The sequence below is a fragment of the Plectropomus leopardus genome, chromosome 4 (assembly GCF_008729295.1).
Source record: "Plectropomus leopardus isolate mb chromosome 4, YSFRI_Pleo_2.0, whole genome shotgun sequence".
NCBI lineage: Eukaryota > Metazoa > Chordata > Actinopteri > Perciformes > Serranidae > Plectropomus > Plectropomus leopardus.
The window spans coordinates 14,914,553-14,938,681 of NC_056466.1; the positions used below are offsets into that span (position 1 = coordinate 14,914,553).

Consider the following 24,129-nt stretch of genomic DNA (forward strand, 5'->3'; position numbering starts at 1 on the left):
CAGGGACCATTTATTCCCCCTCAATTGTCATCCGTCTGGCTCCAACACTTTTACAAGTGTGCTAAAGTTAACAGGATTTTCTTTTTTAATAAGAAACGGCAGACAGAGCAGTGCTTTCAAAGCTTTGAGGGCAATCTTTCCCTATCTGCACAGTACTTTATGTTGAAGAAGCACTTTAATTCATTACTATGTCAAATGTATCTGTCTCATGAAAGGCAAATCCTATTCAGGTCCTGGAGGCTTGCCATAAAGTATATATTCTGAATCCATAATATTAAAATCTGCCATGGTGTCTCTAATGATGAGCTTGATTTGCAGGCAGTGTTCACAAACAAGACAGACTCTACCCCTCCAATAATGGCCTATCATCCATACATTTTCCATGCAACTGGCCTCTTCTAATACATGAACAGTATTTTTCAAGGTTCTTTAATTAGGCAAGATTACTTCGAGAGGCTATGTTTCATTACTGGCACGACAGAGATATGGCAGTCGTGCCAATAATGATGGAAAAGCTCAACCTTGAGTATAATACTGAGATTATACAACAATTACCGGCATACTTTGGGGAAATTTGGGAGAAATTTGCTCAAATAGTTTTTGCAAGTATATCTCCATTTCCATGGAAATACATGACGTCAGCCTAGAAACTGGGAGACAATCAGTCAAATCAGTAGACTCCTGTGTAATGAAACCTAGTTTACTACTCCAGCAAGTAGTCCAACCCTTTGTAACAATCGAGAAGTAGAGACAATTCCCAATCCATGCTGAGTCAGCCAGCCAACTTGAGCTAACGTTAATGCATTGTAGAGGTCATGGGATATCCAAAATTGAATAAATAACACACACACACACACACACACACACACACACACTTAAAATTGCCTTTCAAGCTCTATGTGGTTGTAGTTAAAGTATCCACTAAGAAAAGAAATATATATATATATATGTAGGCTAGTTTTAAGATAGTGCTGTCTCACTGACTCACTAGCACAGCTAATATTATCTAAACATTTTCAAAAACAACTCCACAGAGCTGTTCAGTCCAAAAGTCAAAATTGATCAAAAAAGACCGATGTAATCATTTCTGATATTCACAACTTGTTTTAATTGCACAGCATGCTCTTCTTCAATCCATATCTGTTGGTGTTTAAATGTTAAAAAAACACCATTTCATTTTGGTCACACAACTGTTGGCTCACCGGTTTGCTGCACAGAGTGGTAAATAGAATAAAACCTGCACTTATATAGCATGTTTCTTCCACTCAAAGCACTTTAACACTATATATGCCATTCACCCATTCAGACATACATTCACACGCTGGTGGCAGAGGCTACTGTACAATGTGTCACCTGCTGCTCAGCTTAAATGCACTCACACACCAATAGAACAGCCATCGTAAGCAATTTGGAGTTTCAGCATGCGAACTGGTGTAGCTGGTGATTAAACTACAGAGCCAGTGTTTGGTTTGTCTGATCTAGGCTACTGTAGAAACAACATGGAAGAGGACCAGCTCTGTATATAGATCAGGTAACAAAAACACAATGATTCAGATGATTTCAGGTGATTACAAACTAATGAAAACGTACATATTATATTCCATACATGCCAATACATCGGCCTAAATTCTGCACACTGGACCTTCAAAGCAAAATTCTCATTCAGAACTTACTTCTTCCAAAGTGAAAGCTTCCCCAATTATCACACAAGGTTGCTCTCTCCTTTCTTGCCTATTGCTTTATCCTCTCACTTTTGCATGTAATGGGGCATGAAATGCTGAGGCCATTGGCAATTGTAATAGGAGCAGTGTTAAAAACAAAATTAGAGTCTTTGTAATCAAGTGAAGAATTAGCAAGGCTGTCAAAACACAGACATATCCTAGACTTGAACATTTAAAAAAAGAAATCAAGGAGAATTTATGAAGAACAATTTCCAAAAATACTGTGTGATGCCTTATGAGTACAGGACAGATATAAGAAAGGCACTTCCTGGCTGTGAAGAGGCAACTAGAGGTTCACATAAGAGTAATTGTGCAATCTATCAAGTGCACTCTTTGTTGCCTGTCTGTGTGGAATGTGAAATTAAAGGCACATAAATGAGCATAATTTACAGCCAGTTGGAATGTGAGCAGCAGAAGTGGAACTTCTGTGGACAGTATATCATATCATGATCACTGGGATTGCAGCACTTTTCCCTGATGAAGCTGAGGGTGTTCCCACACATAATACTGTAGCTGTACACTGAAAGCCTCTCACACACGCCCACAAGCAATGCCCATAAGCCACCCCTCAAGTTCCCACTGTTATGATTTGTCTCCATCCGTGTGGCTCACTTGCCATTGTGATGATTGACAAACGTCAGACCTGTCACCATCCATGGAGCTCACTCATCAGTGCTGTGATTGGCAGGAGTCACACCTCTTCTAACTTTTCAAAAATGATTGCATAATGTCAGACAGTGTTGGTAGAATCTGTTAGCATGTACAATTAACATCTTTCACCTGGATCTAAATTTGACTCACTTATTTCTAAGATGTAGCTATTTCTCAGAATAGCCTCTCCATGTCTCAGCCTGGCATGCCATATATTGTTTTCCCCATCGTGTTAGCCTAGGGGAAATTGTCGATTTAATCCCTGAACCTAGCATGCTGAATCTGCAGGAAAGGTTAAAGAGCAGTGAATCTCCCCTCCCACGTTTTCACCACTTAGGTGCTCTTGGGTAAAACCCTTCACTGCACTGATGGAGCTTCTCATTGTCCAACACATCAGACTATCAGACTCATGCAGCAGGCAGCTGTGGCCATGGAGGTCAAACAGGTCATCCATACTCGCAGGGTTGATGGTTTGATCCCTTTCGGCAAGACAGTGAATCCTAAGTTAATTGTGATGGTTAGGACTGGTGAATGAAAGGCAATATTTAAAAGCATAAAAGCATTTTGACTGTTAAAGTAGTAAAGCACAATGTAAGTGTGGTCCTTCAACCAGTTGCTGTAGTAGTACTGGGCTGGTTACAGGTGTGAGGTGTGTAACAGTGTTGTAGTAAGCAAGGGGTTTCTCAAAGCTCTACTTTCACTAGGGGTGGGTACTATCAAGAACCTCACAAATCAATTCAATTTCGATTCTTTTCGTCATGATTCGATTCGATATTGATCCAGTTGCTTCGATATCGATTTAGTTATGTGTTGATGTCAGAAATACCCAGATAATTCATCAAAATACCTTCTGATATGTGTTCAATAAAGCGTGCATTATCTGTATTGATTTAGAACAAACTGACACTAAAACTTACTTTACCATTATATTATTCTTTATTTAATAAAAATTAAAACTACTAAAATTTTAATTACAGAAAAGTGCACATTTTTGCCTGAGCCGAACATAACAAAAGTAATAAACATTTATGCAGGATTTGTCACCCTGCATTTGTTTGTGAGCCACAGCTTTAGCGTTAGCAACAGGCTGCAAAACATCTGCATGGTGTCAGCTCAAATGGTTATGTTGGTTCTTCTTATTGTTGCAGTGTTTTAACACTGACTCACGAGGCTCACACACGACTTAACTACTATTGACTTCATGTATCCAGACGTCGGCTTTTAATGTTGTCGGTGCCGATTTTAACACACTGCTACCTCGCACCATTGTCGCCATTTTAATTAATAAACAACAGACGTTGTTTGGGGGTCAGGTGGGGCCTCTGAACAACGTCAATCTCACACTGCCCCCACAGGAGCGGGGCCTCATTACAACGGAAATAATCAATATCAGGATTTTATGAATGGATACTGAATTGGCAAAAAACTTATTGCAATGCATTGATGAATCGATTTTTTTTACCCAGCCCTAACTTTCACTGTACACCCCAAATATATATATATATATATATACATATACCTGGTCAGAAGCCTTAAGAGATTTGCTTGACTAACAAGAAGTGAAGAAAATGTTGCATAACCTGCGGCACACATACATCCACAACAAGAGAGACGAACGGGGTGCACAGTATCAATTCATGCCTCAAATAGCTCACTTTCAACAGTTAGGATGATCATATTCAGGTGAATGATGATAATGATGATGATGAAGATGATGATGATGTAATAGAGGATGGAGACTGCACACAGACAAAGACAGAATTCAAGACGCAGGCAGAGTAAGGCAAAAGCCAGAGAGGTACCTTCAGTGGAGAGAAACAAGGGAGTAAATTTGTCCTATCATTTTGTATCGTACTGAAAATTTCAAATAGAACAATATAACACATCCAACTCACAGTGCAAGGTTACTATTTTCATCGGATGGCGGATTTTAAAAACACATACAAGAAGGCCTCTAGGTGTTAATCATTATTGTTATGAAAATCAACACTGCATAGATATAAGTGTGTGCGGAAATCTTTTTTACGAGTTTGGACTTACTAATGTTTCTAGCACCTTGCCAAGACTAAGGTGGGTGGAGCGGGGGAAGGAGGGGGGTTATCCCGCATTATCTACAAAGATTAATAGAATATTGCTGTGAGATTACAAAGACATTATCTTAGAGGAGGCTCAGAGTTTATAGGGAAGAAAACAAGAACTAATTTATTATGGCAGGACACACTTATGAATTGATTGTCTTTGGGACATCTTAATATACCATGTTGACAGAACACTAATTGGACAAGAAAGTATGCATCCATTAGCATGGCATGCATCCATTACAAGAGTAGACCTAACACTAAAAAAAGAGGGAAATGGTTTTATGTTGCTCATAAACAAAGTAAAAGTACCATTAAACTATCTGACATTTTCTGCCTGGCAAGACTCCCAGTGAGCAAGAGAAAGAGAGGTCACTAGTTTTACTAATTTTAGCATTGCTGACTTGAACAGCAGTACTTTTCAGCACTTGTGACATTGGCTGACATTGCCACGGTGACGGTGAGGGAAGCAAAGTGGCCATCAGACAAGAGACAGTCCTTATCTGAGGACTGTTACTCTCGTAGGTTATCACTGCTCAGCTGTCCACCCAATCACTACCAAGACCTTTCTTGGATATCTCTGAGATTGGTTCTTGTAAAAGTGTGTTCCTGTGTTTCTGTGTGTGTGTGTGTGTGTGTGTGTGTGTGTGTGTGTGTGTGTGTGTGTGTGTGCGCGCGCGCGCGTTCATGCATGCGTGTGTGTGTTCCCTCTAGCGCTCTCTCACTGTCTGCTGTGTTTCCCTGTCTGCTTCCATTTCTCCCCCTCTCTCTTTCTGGCAGTAAACTCGTGCACTTACAGAAAATTCCCACCACACTGACACTCATCCAGCTAAAAGCAAGTGGCTATGCCAAAAATATGTCAAGTCTCAGCCTTTTACACATCATGATTATTGACAGGGCAGGATTAACTGAGGCTGGGATTCTCCATACTTCAGCAGTTCATAATTGGAGCGACAATTCACCATGGAACAGTGGCTGCTCAAACTGCCTCCTGAGATGTAGCTTATATCTGCCAGTCAAATAGTTCTTGAATCAGGTAGGCGCCAGCAGAATAAGAGAATCTGAATCGATCGCAACAATGCAACATTATATACGGTATGGAGTGACTTAGTGCAAACACAATGTAAATCTGTTTATATCTTTAAAAAAGAACTTTTAATTTTGGCATTTCAACTGATGTGGGATTTTAAATTCAAAACAGTCAATGGAAAAAATTCAATTCAAAGCAAATCCATCTAACTGACAGAGATTATAGTAAATCATTAATTTGCACAGACAACATCTTTTCAAGCAAAAACACCCACACACTTGCAAGACCACAGTGGTGATGCAGAAATTTTGCCAGAGTATTATCTGTCTAAGTACACATCCGTGTTTTAGTGCCAGTAAATATATTACTTAAGTAAATAAAGACTGAGCTAGCCAAGTAGCTTCTTGTAAAGTATACCAAATCCAGAAGTGTGAGACTGAGCAATGTCTATATTTAAGAAAGAAATTTAGCTGCAGCAGCCAATGTTTGCTATTATCATTTAGTAACAAGTTTTAGCTGGTAAAGCATTTCTTGTTTGTCAGATTCTCCTGTACAAGTAAGAAAAGCTACTTTGTGTTGCTAATTTCTGAGTACTGATAAACTTTCAACTAGTTTCACACCCCAATAAAATGGAGGCTTCCCCAGGAAAAAATAAATTCTTCTTTGCTACTTTAAAACTGTAGCCTGCACAGCAAGTTGTGTTGTGCAGCCACTGGTAACTGTTGTTTTAGAGCAGCAAAAATTGATTGATTTCCTGTAAATGGTGGCCATGGGCAAAATGTCAAACTAGATAATAAAAGAAAATGCTTTGGCGGTCATTCTCATTATTTTTCATGTTTTAAAAAATGGTTTAACCAGAGCCATGAAATACAACAATGACAGTAATGGCTTCACATCTTTACAGGGTTAGTAATACAGCTGCAGGGTTTCAAACACATTCACTTATGGTGGCCCGCCATGATTAAAATATCTCCTGCTACATGATTATTTTACATTTTTGCAGCTGGACCATTCATCAGCTGTGCTATTGGAACATACAAACCGTTCGGTAACAGACTGCAACACACTCTCGGAGCACAGAGCGTGCTTCAGGCACAAATTGAGCAGCAGAATGCCAGGCACACTGAGAGTGAAACTCAGCCGGTCACTGTGCTGTGTCTCAAAGTTCACTTCTGCAGCAGCTGTTCCTCTAATCAACCGATCTGATCAGCTCTGACCGGATTGATAGATCAAGATCAAGAGTTGACACTGCATGATTAAAAAAAAAGAAAGGGGGTTTAAAGGAACTAAAAAAAAAAAAAACCATCCACTCTTAGACACTGCTGGAAAAACAGTGATAGGTTGCTAAAAACTTCTATTTTGGGGGTAAATAGATACTGGAAAAACAGCAATGACTCGCTATATCACAACCAGTTTTGTTGTTAGTCTAGAAAAGCAGCCTGCAGCTTGGCAGGCGTGTTGCCACAGCGAGACACCATCCACCATCCCTTCAACCTCTCAATGACCAAGTCAACTCATATATCACTGTACTTTAGAAACGTTGCTATAACCAAAGGTTATATCAACATGGTGCACATTAATCATTCCTCTGACTTCAACATTTTAATACCGTGGTATTATATGAAAAGATACATTGTAGAATAATACAAAACATTGTGTAAGGCTTAAGACATGGCAATTCTACATAGTGTGCTTGTATCTTTATTTGATTTTACGCTTTTGCCAAGGATAATTTTAGAATGCATTAACTCATAATTTGCAATGCAGTTGTCAACATAAATGCATATTTTCACATATATTTCTTATTTAATATATTTTTAAAATAGATCATAAACTCTGTGTGACTCTCTGATCAAATAAATGCAGTAAATGTAAAAGAAAAATACAATAAAAAGCAATATTTTTATTATTACATCGAGAACGCATTGTAGTCATGCTTAATATGTGCTGAAAGTCAACTGAGAATGGTCTTTCTAATTTTAACAAACACAATGAAAAGTGTTTTCTGTGTGTTCTATGTTTTCCACCACGGAAATATTTCAGAAATCATATTTGAACTGGTACAAAAAAGTTCAAGAAAGAAATTCAACAATATCTCATCATACCCATGCTTTGGAGCTCCTCTCATGCAACCTCTATCCAATTTTCTCAGTGCGTGTGTGTGTGTTTGAGAGAAAGAGTGTGTATGTGTGAGTGGCAAAAGGGCCAGCAGTTTGAGATGAAACTTTGATCAGCTCTTTCTCTTTTGCCCTCTGAATCAAAGACCTCTTGCTCTATCCCTTTAGTGCAGATGGTGTGTGTGTGTGTGTGTGTGTGTGCTTGTCTGTGTGCTTGTGTGTTTATCAGACTGCTTGTGTCGGCCAGAGGAGGAAATGGCCATTATAGTAATACGGTAAAATCCCCTCTGCTTGTGTTTTATTTGATTGAATACATTTTATGGCGGCTTTATGGTAATGACCGGACATGCGCCATTTTCCTGTTTCACTCAGATGAGGTCTTTTGTTTGTCACACTACGGTGCGCATCACAAAAAACAATCAAAATTCCTCACCATGGCCCGTAATAGGAATGCAAACTGAAAACTACATTACGCGTTCATTCCAGATTGCAGAGAGCAAGGGTGGGATAAATGAGGCTGTGATTAGAGAGAAGAGCTCTTCCAGAGGCAGCTGTCCTACCCCTTTATACCACAAGAACACTCAGTAATAGGTTTGTTCTGACAAGAAACCACAGGTCTGTCATTAGCAAGGTGTTTTCGAGGCCTCTTCACAAAGGTAAGTGAGCACAAACCTGATGAACCAAACACACACAAATAATCTTATTTGCCTCTTTCATGTGCTTTTAACCCAAGACTTTCCATGTATGTTACCTCTCTCAGATGAGGTTTACTCCAATTGCTGATTAACTTTGAACACAATGAATGGCTACTGAGATTTCATCCAGGAGCCATAATGCTTCGTCTGACCACGTCTTCCACTTCAGTCTCCAGTGCAGGTAAAAGCTGTTTTACACTTGAAAACTTACTGGGAAAAAAATTCAGTGTGTTTTTTCTCTAGTCTGTACTCAAAATGTAATTATAATTTTGTGCTTTCTACCATGACAGACAGAGATGGTTTTCTCTCATTGCTCATTTAAATCAATTTTTGAGACAAGATGCAGCAAATTAGTTAGACTTTGAATCATCTTTGTTTAAGTCATTATGCTCAGAGATTTGGCTGAGGTTATGATAAAATTGACAGAACTCCCTGAAGTATACCTCTTTTCAGCCAGAGTGAATATTTCTTGATTCAGTGATCAGAATGCGAGCTGAAAGGGAATTTATTGCCCCTGGGAGCTATTCAAAGTGCAGTCGCAGGTAAGACATCAGTGACAAAGTAAGGCTAGCCTGTCATCCTTTGACAACTAGGGCTTGAGGGGGGTATCACTTACACCTGAGAGATATCTAACCCCGTCGTACTCCTTCTCACACCTCCACTCCCTCACTTATCGTTCTCTCAGCCCTGCGCATGTCCTCAAATATTCATGACCATGCAGCCAGTGTCATCTTAGAATATCTAAATGGGAAGCCCAAGGCAGAAGGAAATCATCCTACTATGAAATTCTCTGGTCCTCGACGAATGTTAAAGCAGTCATCTATAAACCTCGCTGCATCAGATCCCTCCCCCTCACCAGTACAATTTCCTCCCCTCTTAGCCCCACTCAAAAACTGTTGCGGTGAGTAGACGTCACACAAAATGGCAAATTCGCATTTTTTTTAAATGTTATTTTTATGATAATTATTCTGTTTTTGCCATATGTGCTATCTGCTTTCCATTGCAGTAAATCAGCTCGTAGCACAACATGTGCTACGAGCTGAGTGATATGTAAGACTTTTGACAGCTGATTTGTAAAACGCATATACACACACGCCAACACAGCAAATTGCCCCCATGCTTACTCTCTCTCTCTCTATCTTATAAAAAAAGGAACATTAAATGACTGAGCCTTGGCTGAGTGATTCCCGATCTGCCACTTAAGCGGCTGGGGGCTGGCGCATTGTGCCAGCTCATGTTCAGGGTCATGCCTGTGTCACTTAAAGACTCTCTAATGAGACCCAGACAAGCACACAGTGCCCAGCCGAGCGGAGCCGAAAATCTGAAAGCCAACCACAGCACGAGAGCGCGGGTGTCTGAGAAAAAATAAGGAAGAGTGGATTTTGTGCAATTTTTTAAAAATTGCTACAAAAAGTCTCGATCCAACTCATTTTTTTTTTCTGAAATGGTCACAGAAAAAGTTGTGGTGTGGCTCATCGTTCAAAACTGTGGAGACAAGTGAAGAGTCTGAAAGGCTCAACAGGACCTGTCCTGTAAGGCTTTGGTTCAGCTTTAAGCTCTTGAAGCCAAGCTTGAGTGAAATGCTGTGCTGTGTATCAGTGATATTCTTGACAGACTGACAGGAGCTACTGAGAAATATCACTCACAGAGACAGAGTGAGGGACAGCATGAAAGACAGAGAGACATTGAAAATCCCAAATTCTAAAGCAGTTAATGAAATATTTTATTCAGTATAGCACCCTTGGATTGCACCTAGCTAGGAAAACAGCCTCTTATTTTCATAAAACTGTACTTACAAACTTGAATTTAAATGGTAAATATTTTACTAGGCATCATTAAAATATTTTTGTATCCAGGCATTAATTTGCCGGCCAAGTTGTGTTTGGTAAAACCTCTTGTGGTAACACACTGCTCAACACAAGAAACACCCCTAAGAAAGGGGTGGGGAATGAATGGAGAGTTTATACAGTGTTGAGCTCACATGGGTGTTGTTCAACATGAATATTCAATACACACCTTAGAATAAACCATTGTGTTCTCATTTCAAGCAGATTCCTTCTGGGATTTTCTTTCAAGGCTGAATTCAAAGAGGTAAATGACTACACAAAGTAAATGATGTGCTACTCCATGATGGAATTCAAATAAATATAATTACAAGTAAGAAAAAGATTTGGGCTACACTTTCCATTTTATGTTGTTCTCTTTTTAAACACAACATTTTAAACTACAAATGTATGTGTTTTATCAATCAAATTTAATAATCTGTGAATCATCGAAACACTTGGTCCTTAAAGTTATTGTAACTGGGTGCGAGCACAGCAGCAAACTACAGAAACATGCTCAGAATCAATTTTGCACACTTGGCAAACAAGAGTATCCTGGCACCGCGCGGCACAGCCTGGAAAAGAAGCTGCAGCAAGATGAATACATTACTAGTTGGATGAATATATTACCAGCAGGTGGAGTTTGTATTAGCCTCAAATCAGCTCCTCTCTTTCTTTATATCACCAAGAGAAAGAGACATCCAGACCCACTTCTCTGAGGAGAACACTGTCTCCAGGAGGTGCAGAATCACATGGCTCAAATATACATTGTCCCAAATACTAAAATACGGCACAGCAAATATGGATGCAAGAGCAGATGATGTCCCTGTTTCAGGTGGAATTACATCTCAGGAGTCAGAAATTGCATGCTTAGTTATTCTAGCAGACAGAACCTGTGCAGGTGAACAACAACATAACCTAACAACATAACCTACAGAACAATAAGATGTCTTTACATTTATTATGGTCTACTGTTTATATGTTTTTGTAATTAAAAGCTACTATTGAGTGAGTCGCATCGGCATGTTCAGAACGAAAATCAACAGTCTGGCTATTTATGTGACTGCAAGGACTGACAGCTCCCTCACAATAATCCCACTGACACAAATGAAAATATTATTTCAAATATGGTGTTTGGAGTTGCTTCAAGAAAAACTGTTTGAAGGAGCTCAGGACGCATCTTGAAGATGCTTCCTGTATTCCAAATGATTCCCCTTTATAAACAAGGAATATGTGCACAGTCTATGTGGCACGGTCTATACCGGTCTGGTGTTTATGAAAACACAGAAGCCTGGCTTCTTATTTTAGTAACGCTCAGTGTGATATCTGACGATTTAAGCAATGAATGAAGATTCAGAGTGTTTGACCTGTGCATAACAACCACCTCGTCACTGGGCTTGCGAAAAGACACCGTCTCAGCAGGTAGAAAAACAACACAGTTTCAGGCCATAACAAACAACTAATTGCACACACACACACACACACACACACACACACACACACACACACACACACACACACACACACTTTAATGCAATGAGATTAGTTTCAAGCTCCAAACAACTTAGCAGTCACACTGTAAGTGCATAAAGACAGACTTATGCCAAACACAAATGGCCTGTGCTTCTTCTTGGCTTTAGGACCTTTATTCACTGTGGGTCTGATAACTATTCATACTGGCAGCGTTACAAATTTATGAGAGTTCCAGCACTTGTTCAATAAAAGGTTTGAATGAATTCGTGGCAACTTTTTCATCAGAAAACAGTTTGAGATCCTCCTGGGGATGCTAGCACTAAATCTAAGGAGGCAGAGAACCAACTACTGGGTTCTTTTTGACCCAAAGCAGCACCTGGCAGTCTGTCTGAGGTAAGCTGTTTTGTGGCCGAACCTATTTGAAGCTACTTCATTGACTGAATCACTGTGACGTAGCATTAACAACAACCATCTCTTTTGAGTGGACAACTGGCAACTGATTTCAGTTGTGAAGATAGATGAAATCTGCAAAGTTGTTTATCTCTGTTGTCATGTTCAGCTATAACTGTTACATTTGAAGATATATAGTTGAACACGGTGATCTGACCTTTCTGACGTTTCTGCTGTTAAATCTACCAGCACGGAAGCTAAGCAACGTACTGCTTTGGACAAAATAATTATCTGTTCAATGTACACTATATTTGGAATATATTCTTTACTTTACCTCACACAGTAACTGGTCAAGGCCACAGTAGACTGGCAACTCCAGTGTTCTGCAAAGTGAAATTACTGTTATTGTCAGTGGAGTCTGGCTTTGAGATAACAGCTTCAGTTAGCCGTTGGAAAGGGCTATCTGATGACAATTTAAAGCAGGTAAATATTACTATTTAAAAGATACTCATTTTCTTTAGAGGGGCCTATTGTTAGGTGCCTACAAACAGTGTTTACTCTGCCCTCTTTCATTTTATGTAGGTGACGCTGGGGTTTTCTGCTCTGATTTAAGTTCCTTCTACTACGGAAAATTCATGTTGTTGCTCTGCACATTGTGATTGGTCAATGATCCTATTTGAATGCAAAGACTCAGAAAAATGAACCTATGTTCCATGAAAAAAAAACGTTGATTTTTTTCTGCATGATATTTTCTTTCTGTTTGAATGTACTTGCAAAAAATACAAGCTCAAAAGAATTCATTGACATATGAATTAATCGCAAGAAAAAAACGCCCCCGGTGTGCAAAGGCCTTTAATGTGATACACTTGCAAATACTAACTGCTGTAATGACGGAGTCCCAACTCATCATAAAGCTCATGAATGTTTCATAGTCAGTTATGCCAAATTAAGATCTTGGCACCCAGGGTTGAGTGGGGTGCTTGATTGGGATCATGCATACACCCACACTGGAGAGCCTGTTATAAAGTCTGTATAAAATGTCTAATTCAGAGGGCCCGGCCCCTTTAGGATTCTAAGTCTGGCTCTCTTTCCCATTCCCACTGATGTGCCGACTGGTTTTCCCACGGGATTGACGCCAAAGGCCCGGCTGCCATGCTCAGATGCTGATCGCAGGCTGCACACCCCTTTCCTTCAAAACTCAAGGCTAAGGTCTTGGGTCTGAGACTGCCTCAAATGAATGATTATTGAGACAGCACTATAATTCACTGCCTGCTATAAATCAGCACACAACTTGCCGCACCTCAGAATCTGTAGGACAAATATAAACATAATGAGATTCTGCTGCAGATTTCTCACAGCTTTTCATGTTCATCCTCTGTAAAGTTTAAAGCTACGTGCTGCAGAGCCAACACACGAGGAGTGACAGCTGTTTTTGAACGCAATCTCATTATCACCTCTTTCTCACACACACATAAACTAAATTTTCAACATGCAAGCATGCAACAAACACACAGAAACACTGTGACTGTTTACTCACTGATTCCTGGGCCTTGTCCTTTGCATCATACACAGTTAGCTTGACTAGTGTCTCCGGGCTAGCAGGACACTCTGAAGGGAAGGTCACCCCCGTCAGAAACAGCGGGTCTTTGTTCGCCTGTCAGAGAGGGGGACAACACAGAAACAGGGTGAGACATTATATGTGTTTGTGTGTGTGTGCATGTGTGATGGTGTGTAAGCTTCTATGCACATTTGTGCTGCAACACACGGGTTCAGGAAAAAAAAAAAGGCAGGAAGCCGAAGGGATAAAAGGAGGGAGGGAGACTTGGGTGGGTAAATGAGCCAACAGCTGGGCTCAGTCTGTCCTCCTCCTCCTTCTCCTCCCGGCGTTTCCCCTCGCCTCCCCCGCTGCCTCTCCTGGGCACAAAATAGGAGAAGATAGAGCTCCCCTGGTGGGTCTACCTGGAGCTGTGGCATAACTACAGCCTCCCAACGGAGACTGTAGGCCAGGAGCTACTAATGTTGACAGGTAAGCTGGCACAGCAGCAGCGTGGCAAAGGGATGAAGCCTGTGTCCACAGCAGCCAGTGTTGGGTCTTCTTCAAACATCCTGCATGGCATCAACTAATATCCACTCACAACCTTCCTGTAATCACAATAGCCAGTTGTCACCTTTAACTTCCATGCTTTTTGAACTGCAGGGCTTGTTTTGCCATGGCCTGCAGAGACCTTGCTTTTATTACACTGTAAAAATGTCTTAACGAGGCTGTAACTGGTATTTGCTTTAGATTTCAAACTCTATCTAAGACCACCACAGTGCCAGCAGAGTGAGGACCTGTATGTCACTTGTTTCACCTGTTGGGAGGAAACTGTCTGCAAACAAGAGAAAGCAGCAAATAATAAGGCAGGATTCTCAGCCGGTATCTAGATAATGACCAGTTTAAAGAAAATTCTGAAAAAAACCAAAAACTTTTCTGAGAAAAGGTACATTTCCATTCACATCTTTTTGTGTACATTTTCAATTTGTGCATTAAACAAACCTGATCGGAAAAGCCCAAAAAAAACCCACAACAAATATTACAAAGAGAAGGTTTTTATGTTTGGAGATGGAAAAGTTGATGTATAAATAAAAGGTATATGTGAGTAACTCTAATGAAAACCAATTGAGAGAATAAATGGTTTTGTACAGTAATAATGTACCATCATTGCATAGACCGCTGCACTCCACTCTGTTGTGTGTGGATGGCTTTTAACAAGCTTATGGATACACACAGGCCTGTTAGCAGAACTCCAAGAGCACATTGCTGTAATATTAGTTGTTGAAAGCTCTTCATTCCCATTGCCCTGTGTTCCCTGCAGTATTATACATCCACTGTTTTCCTTCGTTTTAAGTTTGACTGACACTCTTCTAATGATGTTATTCAAGGCTATTCAAAGGAGTCTGGGACATGCTACACAGAGCTATGGGGTATGCAAATGCATATTGTACCTGGGGCTGCAATGTCGGAGGGTTACAGCAGATGGTGGTAGGAATAATGGGATGGTCTCCACTCAGATGGTCTTTGAGTGCACTATTTTTACTCTGTTGTGGAGCTAGCCTCAAGTGGCCAGTCAATAAAACTGTTGGAGTTTTTGGATCTTCCGCACTGGCTTCATTTTTCATGGCAGTTGCTGCTGGGCTCAGCCAGACAGAAGCTTTTGGGTAAACTTGAATGGATGGTGGCCAATTGTTTTTATATGGCATGCATTTGTTTTTGGTCTTTTATCAAGAATCTTTCCAATACTTCTATTATTGTAATTCTCACACGTCTTTCTAAATATTATCCGACTCGAGGCCGACTGTGGACGTCACAGTGAAGCGAATCGATGGTCCCCTTAATGTCATCTTGCTGAGCCTTCATCATCTGCAGTGGCACTTGAATAGAATTTGCACCATCTGCTGCTCATCTTGATATATAGATTCCCAGTACTGGCATAAAAGCATGGGTGGAAAATCGCAGAAATTAAAGTTTGTACTACGTATGGATGAAAAGCAACTAGCGTTAAGAAAATATGCCTTCCTTCAACAATGTTCATGAGAAGAGTAAGAAACTGGTTTGAAGAAAATTTAAATGGTCAAGTTTATTTGTAAAACAGCAGAGTGAGTTTTCGTGTTTGAGATTCAGCTGGCAGGCTGCATAACTTAGCTCAATTATGGCCTTGAGACAGTTCTAGCTGAAAAACATTTTCAGGTCATCTTGGTCACATTCACACTTTTCTTTGAATGTTCGTAGAAAATGGAATTTTAGAATTTGCAATCACTTTTAATATGAGTGGTCTGTGTTGAAGCTGGAGCTTTCCTCAGAGGACTCAAGGATTGTTTAGCCATTTAATGTTGTCTACTTGAAGCAATTCAAAGCACTTTGTGTTTACACTGGGGGCTTCCTCTTCCTCTGCTCCGCTCTGATGGGCGTCTCTACAACACAACCCTCTGGGACCATGTGGGGACAGGCTGGGGGTGGTAATAAGACTGACACAGACAGACTGGCATGTATGAATGTAAGGGCACACCCACAGTAAAAAAAACATCAGAAGAGAATATAAGGGTGGTCTGCAGGGTTCAAATAAATTATAAATATCATGGTTAACATTTTTCCAATATTGATTTACTGTATGACCGGTGTGAGAAAATTCACAAGTGAAATATTATAACTAGTGATCTGAGTGAAAACTGTTTTACTGCATTTTTGTTAGATAAAACAAAACTTGCATCAACTAACTTTCTTAGTTGCTTGTTAGTTCTTCGATCAATTTTCTCTGAATCACTTATTTGGAAAATAAACTAATGAGATGTATTTTTGATACATCGATAAAATGTCCATAAATGATTACACATGAAACATGAAAGGGAACATAATAATTTGCGCCTGATCACCTGATCCCCAAAACACAAATGCATTTTACCATTAGATAGATGTTTGATCCCAGTTGGATCTAAGGTCAAAATGTTCAAAAATAGATAGCACACCCTCTTGTTACTTAAAAGCAGATCCACTCTTTCTCCCTCATTGTGAAATACTGCATCATGGCTGTTTGCGACATGTTTTGCCTTACACTGTCGCCAGCACCAGCTCTATGTTGCACGGTGAGAGAGCAGCAGGCATCGAAATGGCTAGCGTTAGCGTGAGAAGAAACATCTGAAATATTCAGCCGTACATGGTTGAGCCTCAGTCAGACTATGATGACGAGTCTGTTAGGAACCAAATTGGTGACCAGCAGACATATCATGAGGTAAGTGTTGTTCGCATCTTCATTTGATTATGTTGTTTGGGAGCTTGTTAACTCGAAGGTTAACTGGCAATAGTGGACATGTTAGTGGCTGTGAAACATACAACAATATGCATTACAGTAGGGTTTTTGATAGATAGTGGAAGAAAGGTCAAACATGTTTGTTGTCAAAAATTTCACTACACTAATGCAAACTTTGCTCTCTGCACCAACAAATCCATTCTGCACTTGAGGTTTCAGGTTTCTTTGCTGTTATTGTGTCAGAGTCTGTTCTCCCATCGTTATGTGATTCCCGTACCTGGCACTGATGTCCAACATGCTGTCATATTAGTGAAGTACCAAATGAATCTCAGATTTTAGGGAAATGAACACACATCGTCCTCTTTAGTACAGGGCTATAAAAACACCTGTAGTGATAAACTTTGCACAGATACAAGTCAGTATAGTCAAGGTTAGACATTTCAAAGGACATAAACAGAAGAAAATCATGTTTCTGAATGGAGTGGAGGGGGACTTTTAGTTAATTCATGGTTTAGACTCAGTGCGCAGGTGTTAGACTTGCCTGCACAATGGTTGATTATTGCATCAAAAAGCCTCAGCATTGCATCAGTTTGTTAGACAAAGCAAATGCTAAATGAACGGTAAGTCAGCATAACTGCAGCACAGGTAAGACTGACACCAACAAGCCTCGAGTCCTTGGCTACAACACTGGGTGTCAGGAGGATTGGGAGCCAAGGCATGAAGCGCCCTAAAAACAGCAGTGTACTTAACACACACACAGACACAAAAGCAGAATTATGTGTTCAACTGTGCGCTTGCTCGCGCTCGCACATGCACTCGCACACACACACACACACACACACACACACACACACACACAGAGGGAACACACAGACACACCTCCTCACCGCAGCACTAACCCCACTGATCCTTCAGAAATCTTCCATGCGCTGACAGAGGGGAAATAAAACAAGTCTATCGCTTCTTGTTTCAGCCCCTCTAGACATGGTAATACCAGTCTTGATGCCCGGTGCCATTTTGCCGCCCAGCCACGAAGCTTTGCGGTTTGTGTACACGAACATCCTAAACACACAGCCTAATTCAGCACAGCGCCTACAGACACAGTGGAACCAGTGCGCTGCTCAGTGCAAAGCTGGATATAAATCACTACTGTACACTAACAAAAAGACAGACAGAGCCATTATGTCCCAGAATGTGCAGGTACACACGCACGCACACACACATACACATAAGCCTTTACACCTCCCTCACTGGCACTTTGAATAGGCCTCATTCAGACTTACCAGCATGGTTGGCAGCCTCAGCTGCGGCTGAATCTTCTTAGTGCTAGTGATGGGCTGAGATGAGCTGAAGTGGTAAGCCTGTCTCCATTTACACACAGAAGTAAGCCAGTCTGTCATACAAGTGGTCAACATATGCTCTGGGAGACAGCTGCCCCTCTCTTGTCTTTTTGTACATTTGGGTTGCAAACCTCGGTGGAACGGCCAATTTAGGCCATTACAGGGTGTGTGTGTTTGTGTGTGATTGGGTTGGGGGGAAGTCAAGTATTCTGGCTTGAGTCCGGCTACACTGGAGCTTTTTCTTCCTTCCTTGAACACTCATAATTACACACACACACACACACACACACACACACACTCACACACACACACACACACACACACACACACACAGTGTGACTAGACTTTTTGGACTTGCTCCAGGCAAGGGGGTTCTTCGCTTGACTAGCATGACATCAAAGGCTGTTTTATCCCTTGGCTTTGCATGACGTCAAATCCCCTCGAGTAGCACCACCCCTGGACTTGTGTTTGCCTGTGTTTTAGGCACGGGATTTTCCTACGAGATACTAGATAGCATTCTTGTGTCTCCAGCTTCAAATACAATTTGTCGTAGACATTTCCTATTGCGCTTTAAAGAGATTTAGAGGGCTTTAGATTTTCTACTTAAGTTGTCACTGGTCCTTTCAGTTTAACCAACAGTAGATTAAGATACAGTTCCCACACTGAGGCACAGACTTGCACTGTGGAGATAAAAAGGGTCTGCCTTTTGTTGAAAAATGGCACTGTCTCTGTCTGTGTATTAATACTGTTAAGTGTAAACTATTTGCTAATCTTAAAGGTGAGCTACTAACGAAAATAGTAAACAAAAATTAAAAAAAAAAAATTAATGTACTTTATTGTTTTGTACCAACAACTGTATATAAAGATGGACAACGTGTCTCCACTTCTTCCTAATGCACAAAAATGAAGTTGAAATATCTCAGATAGGGCCAGTGTCGTCTTGCTCTAAGTGATGTCATTTGGAGCCAGAATCTGCGCAGCAATGATCTCTGTGTTATCTCATTCCTGCCCATACACCCGACTGATCAGTCATGAGCAGTGCTATCGATCCTGAGCACACCGAATGGTGCACACAGTTGTCAATTATGATGTTAAACTAGTATCAAATAACAAATTAAAAGCAAACTAATCAGAAAAATGAACACTCAAACACAAATCAGCATGATAAGAACTACCTATAACTAAGCTAAACTACTTTTGAGAAAAATTAATTTGGCTTTGAGTTTTTAGCTTGCCCACGTCCCATCTGCTAACATAGAGGGGGCGGGGTTTATGATCTGTAACTGCTGCCAGTCATCAGGGGACAATAGAAATGTACAGTCTACATTTTGAACTAGGGCTGGGCAAGAAGAAAATCAAATAACACAATGTTTTTTATCAAATACCTCAATATTGTGACAATAATGTAGGACTGACTATAAGTGCTTTCACAAAATATTGAAACAATTATATTTTTGATAAATAATTATCAGTGATGTGGATATAATGACGCAAGTAAGTAAAGGCAAATAATAGATTAACTTCAATGTTCAGGTACGTTCAGAAAAATACATAATCTATATTGTAATGCAGCCTTTTCCTTTACAAAAAAACATTTTACAGTATCACAAAATTTAAGGCAATACCAGCCCTATTTTGAACTAACGGAAAATTAAACACCAATCAGTGTAATCAGCTTTGGCACCAAATAGTCCAATAAGAGCTTCAAACCTGTACAGTTTCGAAAAAAGTAGTCCTATTTCCGTTTTCCATACATTAACATTAAATTTAAAGAGGTTTTCTTTTTACACTTCTTTTGTGACAGAGCTGAATTAATAATAATTTGACTGGGGGGTTAGTTCTAATGAACTGAAATGCCTTATGTTTTTTTTTGTTTTTTTGGGGGGTGGGGGGGGGGGGGGGGGGCTTTGGGGTCCGGTCTAGCTTCCCCTCAGTGGAGACTACCCAAACAGTACAAACAAATGTAGCAAAATTATCACAAGCCACTGGCACCACCCAGCTCTATATTAAAACTCGTGTTTAAACTTATAATTTTTTTTTACCTTATCTTCTCTTTCAGATACATGCAAATAAAAAAACTGCCAATTTTACATTTAAAAGCTACAAAACCAAGAAAAGTTTTCCACTCCTTTTCCCTGACAGAGAATAGCTAGCTAATTTCTATGATGTGCATTGTCGACACCATATATCGCATAACAAAAAATAGTAATAGTATTTAGATTGACCTTTAAGTATACTTTATATAGTCACTTTTCTAGTCTGATCATTCCACATACTTATAATGCATGGTAACACATTGTTTTGTGTTTTGGTACACTACCAGTTAGCGATGTAAGAGATATTTAGTGTGTTCTAAAAATTGACTTAACAATAAATGAGAGGTACTTTATTTAAACTAAAGAGTAATAAAGTCCAGATGCAACATGATTAAATACCATCCTGTCCTTTTTATTTGACCCCCATCTAGTGATTCATGGGTAAGACTAAAGGGGACTATGTAGCAGCTGGCATGTTCAATCATTTATCTTCTAAATTAAACCCTAATATCAGATACCGTAAATTCCTGATTATATACCTATCACACTAACGCTGAAGCTTTCATGCAACCAAGACCCCAGTCAGTGTCCAGCAAAGCCTGCGGCAGCTGTTGAGAGCAGGCATCCCGGGAATGCGACAAACAAGAGAAACACAAGTGGCAGTTGGGCTGTCTTCAGATTCATCATGCACACACACAGCAGGGCTCCCCAGCACATACTTGTACACGCATGCAAACACACAAACACACACAGGTCAACCTTTAGCCATACAGGTTAATGAACATCTGCTGCTGTGCATGTTGGATGTCAGTGTATGAGTGGGGAACCCCGCTGGTCACCACTGTCCTAACAAGTGACCTCTGTTCCTCTAAACAACACACTTACACTTCATTCAATGTGAAGTTCAAAGTCACATTGAATTTTCCAGTGTTTGGAAATGTTTGTTGCTTCTGGAAAGTAAAGTTATAGTAATTCTACTGATCCCAGTGATCTGATTTCTGTTTGAAGTGCTAAATATACTCGTCTATGTTGAAGCAGATATCTTCATTATATTACACTATCCAGAGTAATAAAAGGAATATATGGCAGAGATAACTCCTCAGACTATCTTTAACACCTCTTATGAGGCTGCAAACCTCTCTTTTAAAACAGACTTGTAAAATCACACAGAATGCGCACATACCCGTTTTTTGTGAAGACGAAAGCAGTCCATATCCTCAGATCCCACTCCAAATCCTGAACATTACAGCTATGAAATCAAAACTCCAGCGGCACTCGGAGTGTCTGCAGAGCTGGCTGAGCCAGCATACAGTATCCTACCACATCCTGTGTTTCTACACACACATGCTCAAACACACACGCACTGCTGTTCCCTTGACATGGCTGAGGGAAAAAGCAGTTGAAATGCAGTCTTTGTAAGAGATGGTTATACTCATTTAGCTTTACTGGATTAGCGGGAAAATAATATGCGTCAGGAAACTTTGCCCTCGTCTGAGGAGAGAGAAAAAATGAGTGTGTGCATGTGTGTGTATATATATGTGTGTGTAAGTGGGTGTTCCATAGTGGGACAGGGGGCAGCTGTTGCCGCCCAAAGAAACACTTGTGTGACTGTTGCCTTGGAAACAGCACTGTCACACTGGAGGTAATAAAAGAAGCATTTAAAGAGGTTAAAGACCACAAAACACTTTCACTGCACTGAACACCTACACAATTACACCCACAAACACTGTACATATTAAGAGATGACAGTGACTGAGAGCCACACACAAACTCTTTCAGATGTCGCGACTGTCGCAGGAAATAGACAGCTATTGCCCAATGTTTGTTCCAGTTCGATGAGTCAGACAGGGGGGAAAAAAAAGGTTGAGGAAAAGGAGGGCAGACAGAGATGGAGAGAACATCAACCAAGACCCAGTGACCCAGAGACACGGCAAAACAACAAACATCAAAGGTCATAGAAAGGATGGTGCATATGTGTGTCTGCACAGGTGTGTGTGTGTGTGTGTGTGTGTGTGCGGCCTTACCTCCACTATCTCTGTGCAGGCATGAGAGACGAGGTGCTGCTTGTGGGGATCTATGACAGCCACCTGGACCAAAGCATTGGGCTTCCTGTCTCTGCCTGAGGCCACCAGATCATTACAGGCTACAGGGAGGGAGAGAGGTAGGGAGAGACAGTGGAGGAAGAAGAGGAGAAGAGGAAAAGGGGAGGATGAGAATTAAGATGAGAGGATATAATCCTACATGGAAACATGCATAAGTGACACAAATCACATGACACTTGGTTGCAAATCGAGAATGTGACAATAAATGAGAGAGAAATGTGATAAATAAACATAAGCAGAAAAAAAAGACAAACGGCTACGGTAGAGGATTTATAAATATCTCCTGTCAGATTAGATGTCACATGCCAAGGTGCTAAAGAGCTGCATCACCACAAAGGAACAAAGGAGTTAAAACAGCACTTCTCTGAAGCCTCTCTTCAAAACCAATAAAACTTTGAGGAAATAAATAAAATATATAAACACTGAGATATTAAATTGTTGCCTCTGTAGTTGATTAAAATGGCAGTAGAGTTTTCCTCTGGCAGTGACATATCAGTTTTATTAGGGCTTTCATTTTCCATTTTCAACAACAACAGCAGCTCGTCACTCAGCCCCGCCAGCTTTCAAGGACAGGAAAGACTTTGCATCCCACAATTCCTTCATAGGAAACCAACGTTTCCTGGTTACGAATAGAAACTCGCCCTAACAAGGTAACACTGGTGAATCCCATCACTGCTAAACTGAATTAGTAGTGTAGTCGATGTTGATTGAGTCAAAAAGCAACAGTTTGATTTTCCTGAACCTTGCACAAGAAAAAAAAAATCTAATGTGGTTTAGTTTTTAAGACGTGACTCTTCTATTCTCATCTGCTTCAAATCAAAGTCCTATAAAAACATCAGACCTGATAGCCAGTGAACTGCACCATATGTCTCAGAATTTATGCATTAATGAACATTTGTATACACTTGAGTACTGTAATGACAAATTTGTGTTCAGTAACCTCCTTGGATATTGTCCAAGAGCTGCATTTTATCTACCCACACAATTCTGGCACGTAAACAACAACTGATCTGCTTGCAATGCCTGGTCAGTTTCGCACATTACTCTGCAAAAAAAAGAAAGTCTAGATAATATCATTCAATGGGTGAAATTCCATTTAAAAAACAGCAAGATAGGATGAGGAATGATAAGACTATTGATCTGCAGCATGGAAATTCAGCTGTTGCAGCAGCAAACAGCCGCAAAGACAAAAATAAGTAAACCTAAAGAGAGAAGTAAACAATGGCATAAAAAACAAGATAAAATTAAATGAGATACAACTAGAATAAGAGTAGAAGCACAAATATGAACTATAGAAGAGCAAATAAAGTGGCACCTTCTAAATAATGGACTGTGGGTCTGGTATTGTGTAAATAGCATAAACCAGAGTAATATACCGTGATTAAAGTTGTAATTTGTAGCATTTAATAAAATATTTTTTTGTCATATCGGCTGAAACTGTCTTTACATCCTCAAAGTATTACATGAGACAGATATCTGTGAAAAAATCATGTTCCTTTCCCTCCTTGTATTACTTCTAACGGCACTGACCTGAATGTACTGTGCTGGATAACCAAGCCGAGGTATCTGTCAACGCTGGCAGCCCTGATCAAATATTAATCAAGATTCTGTGACTGTTTTGCCTTTTTCTCACCAAAACTATTTTTTTAGATACATATATTAGTTTACTGTGTAGCTGTAAAGTAAGAAAGTTTGTAACCTGGCCATTGGACGGTGCTTAGTTTTGACTCCACTGTTTTCATCATGGCAGTTAGGTCACAAACTTCTTCATTTTACAGCTAAAAAGTAAAATAAAACAGTCATGGTCCAAAAGTGGGTTGTAGGTCCATTCTGAGTGGACGGCAAGTGACTTGCGACCATGTCAAGTTTGCAGAAAACATTTTATGTTG

General features: G+C 40.2%; 1 protein-coding gene across 1 annotated transcript in view; it reads right to left on the reverse strand.

The window, feature by feature from the left end:
• The window catches only part of inpp4b (inositol polyphosphate-4-phosphatase type II B), a 162,182-nt gene that overhangs the window by 113,050 nt on the left and 25,003 nt on the right, over nucleotides 1-24,129 (reverse strand). The window contains exons 3-4 of the mRNA XM_042484477.1: nucleotides 22,163-22,281; nucleotides 13,516-13,632 (exon numbers count right to left, since the gene is read on the reverse strand). Coding sequence (XP_042340411.1) covers nucleotides 13,516-13,632; nucleotides 22,163-22,281 — 236 coding nt within the window. The remainder of the gene's footprint in view (nucleotides 1-13,515; nucleotides 13,633-22,162; nucleotides 22,282-24,129) is intronic.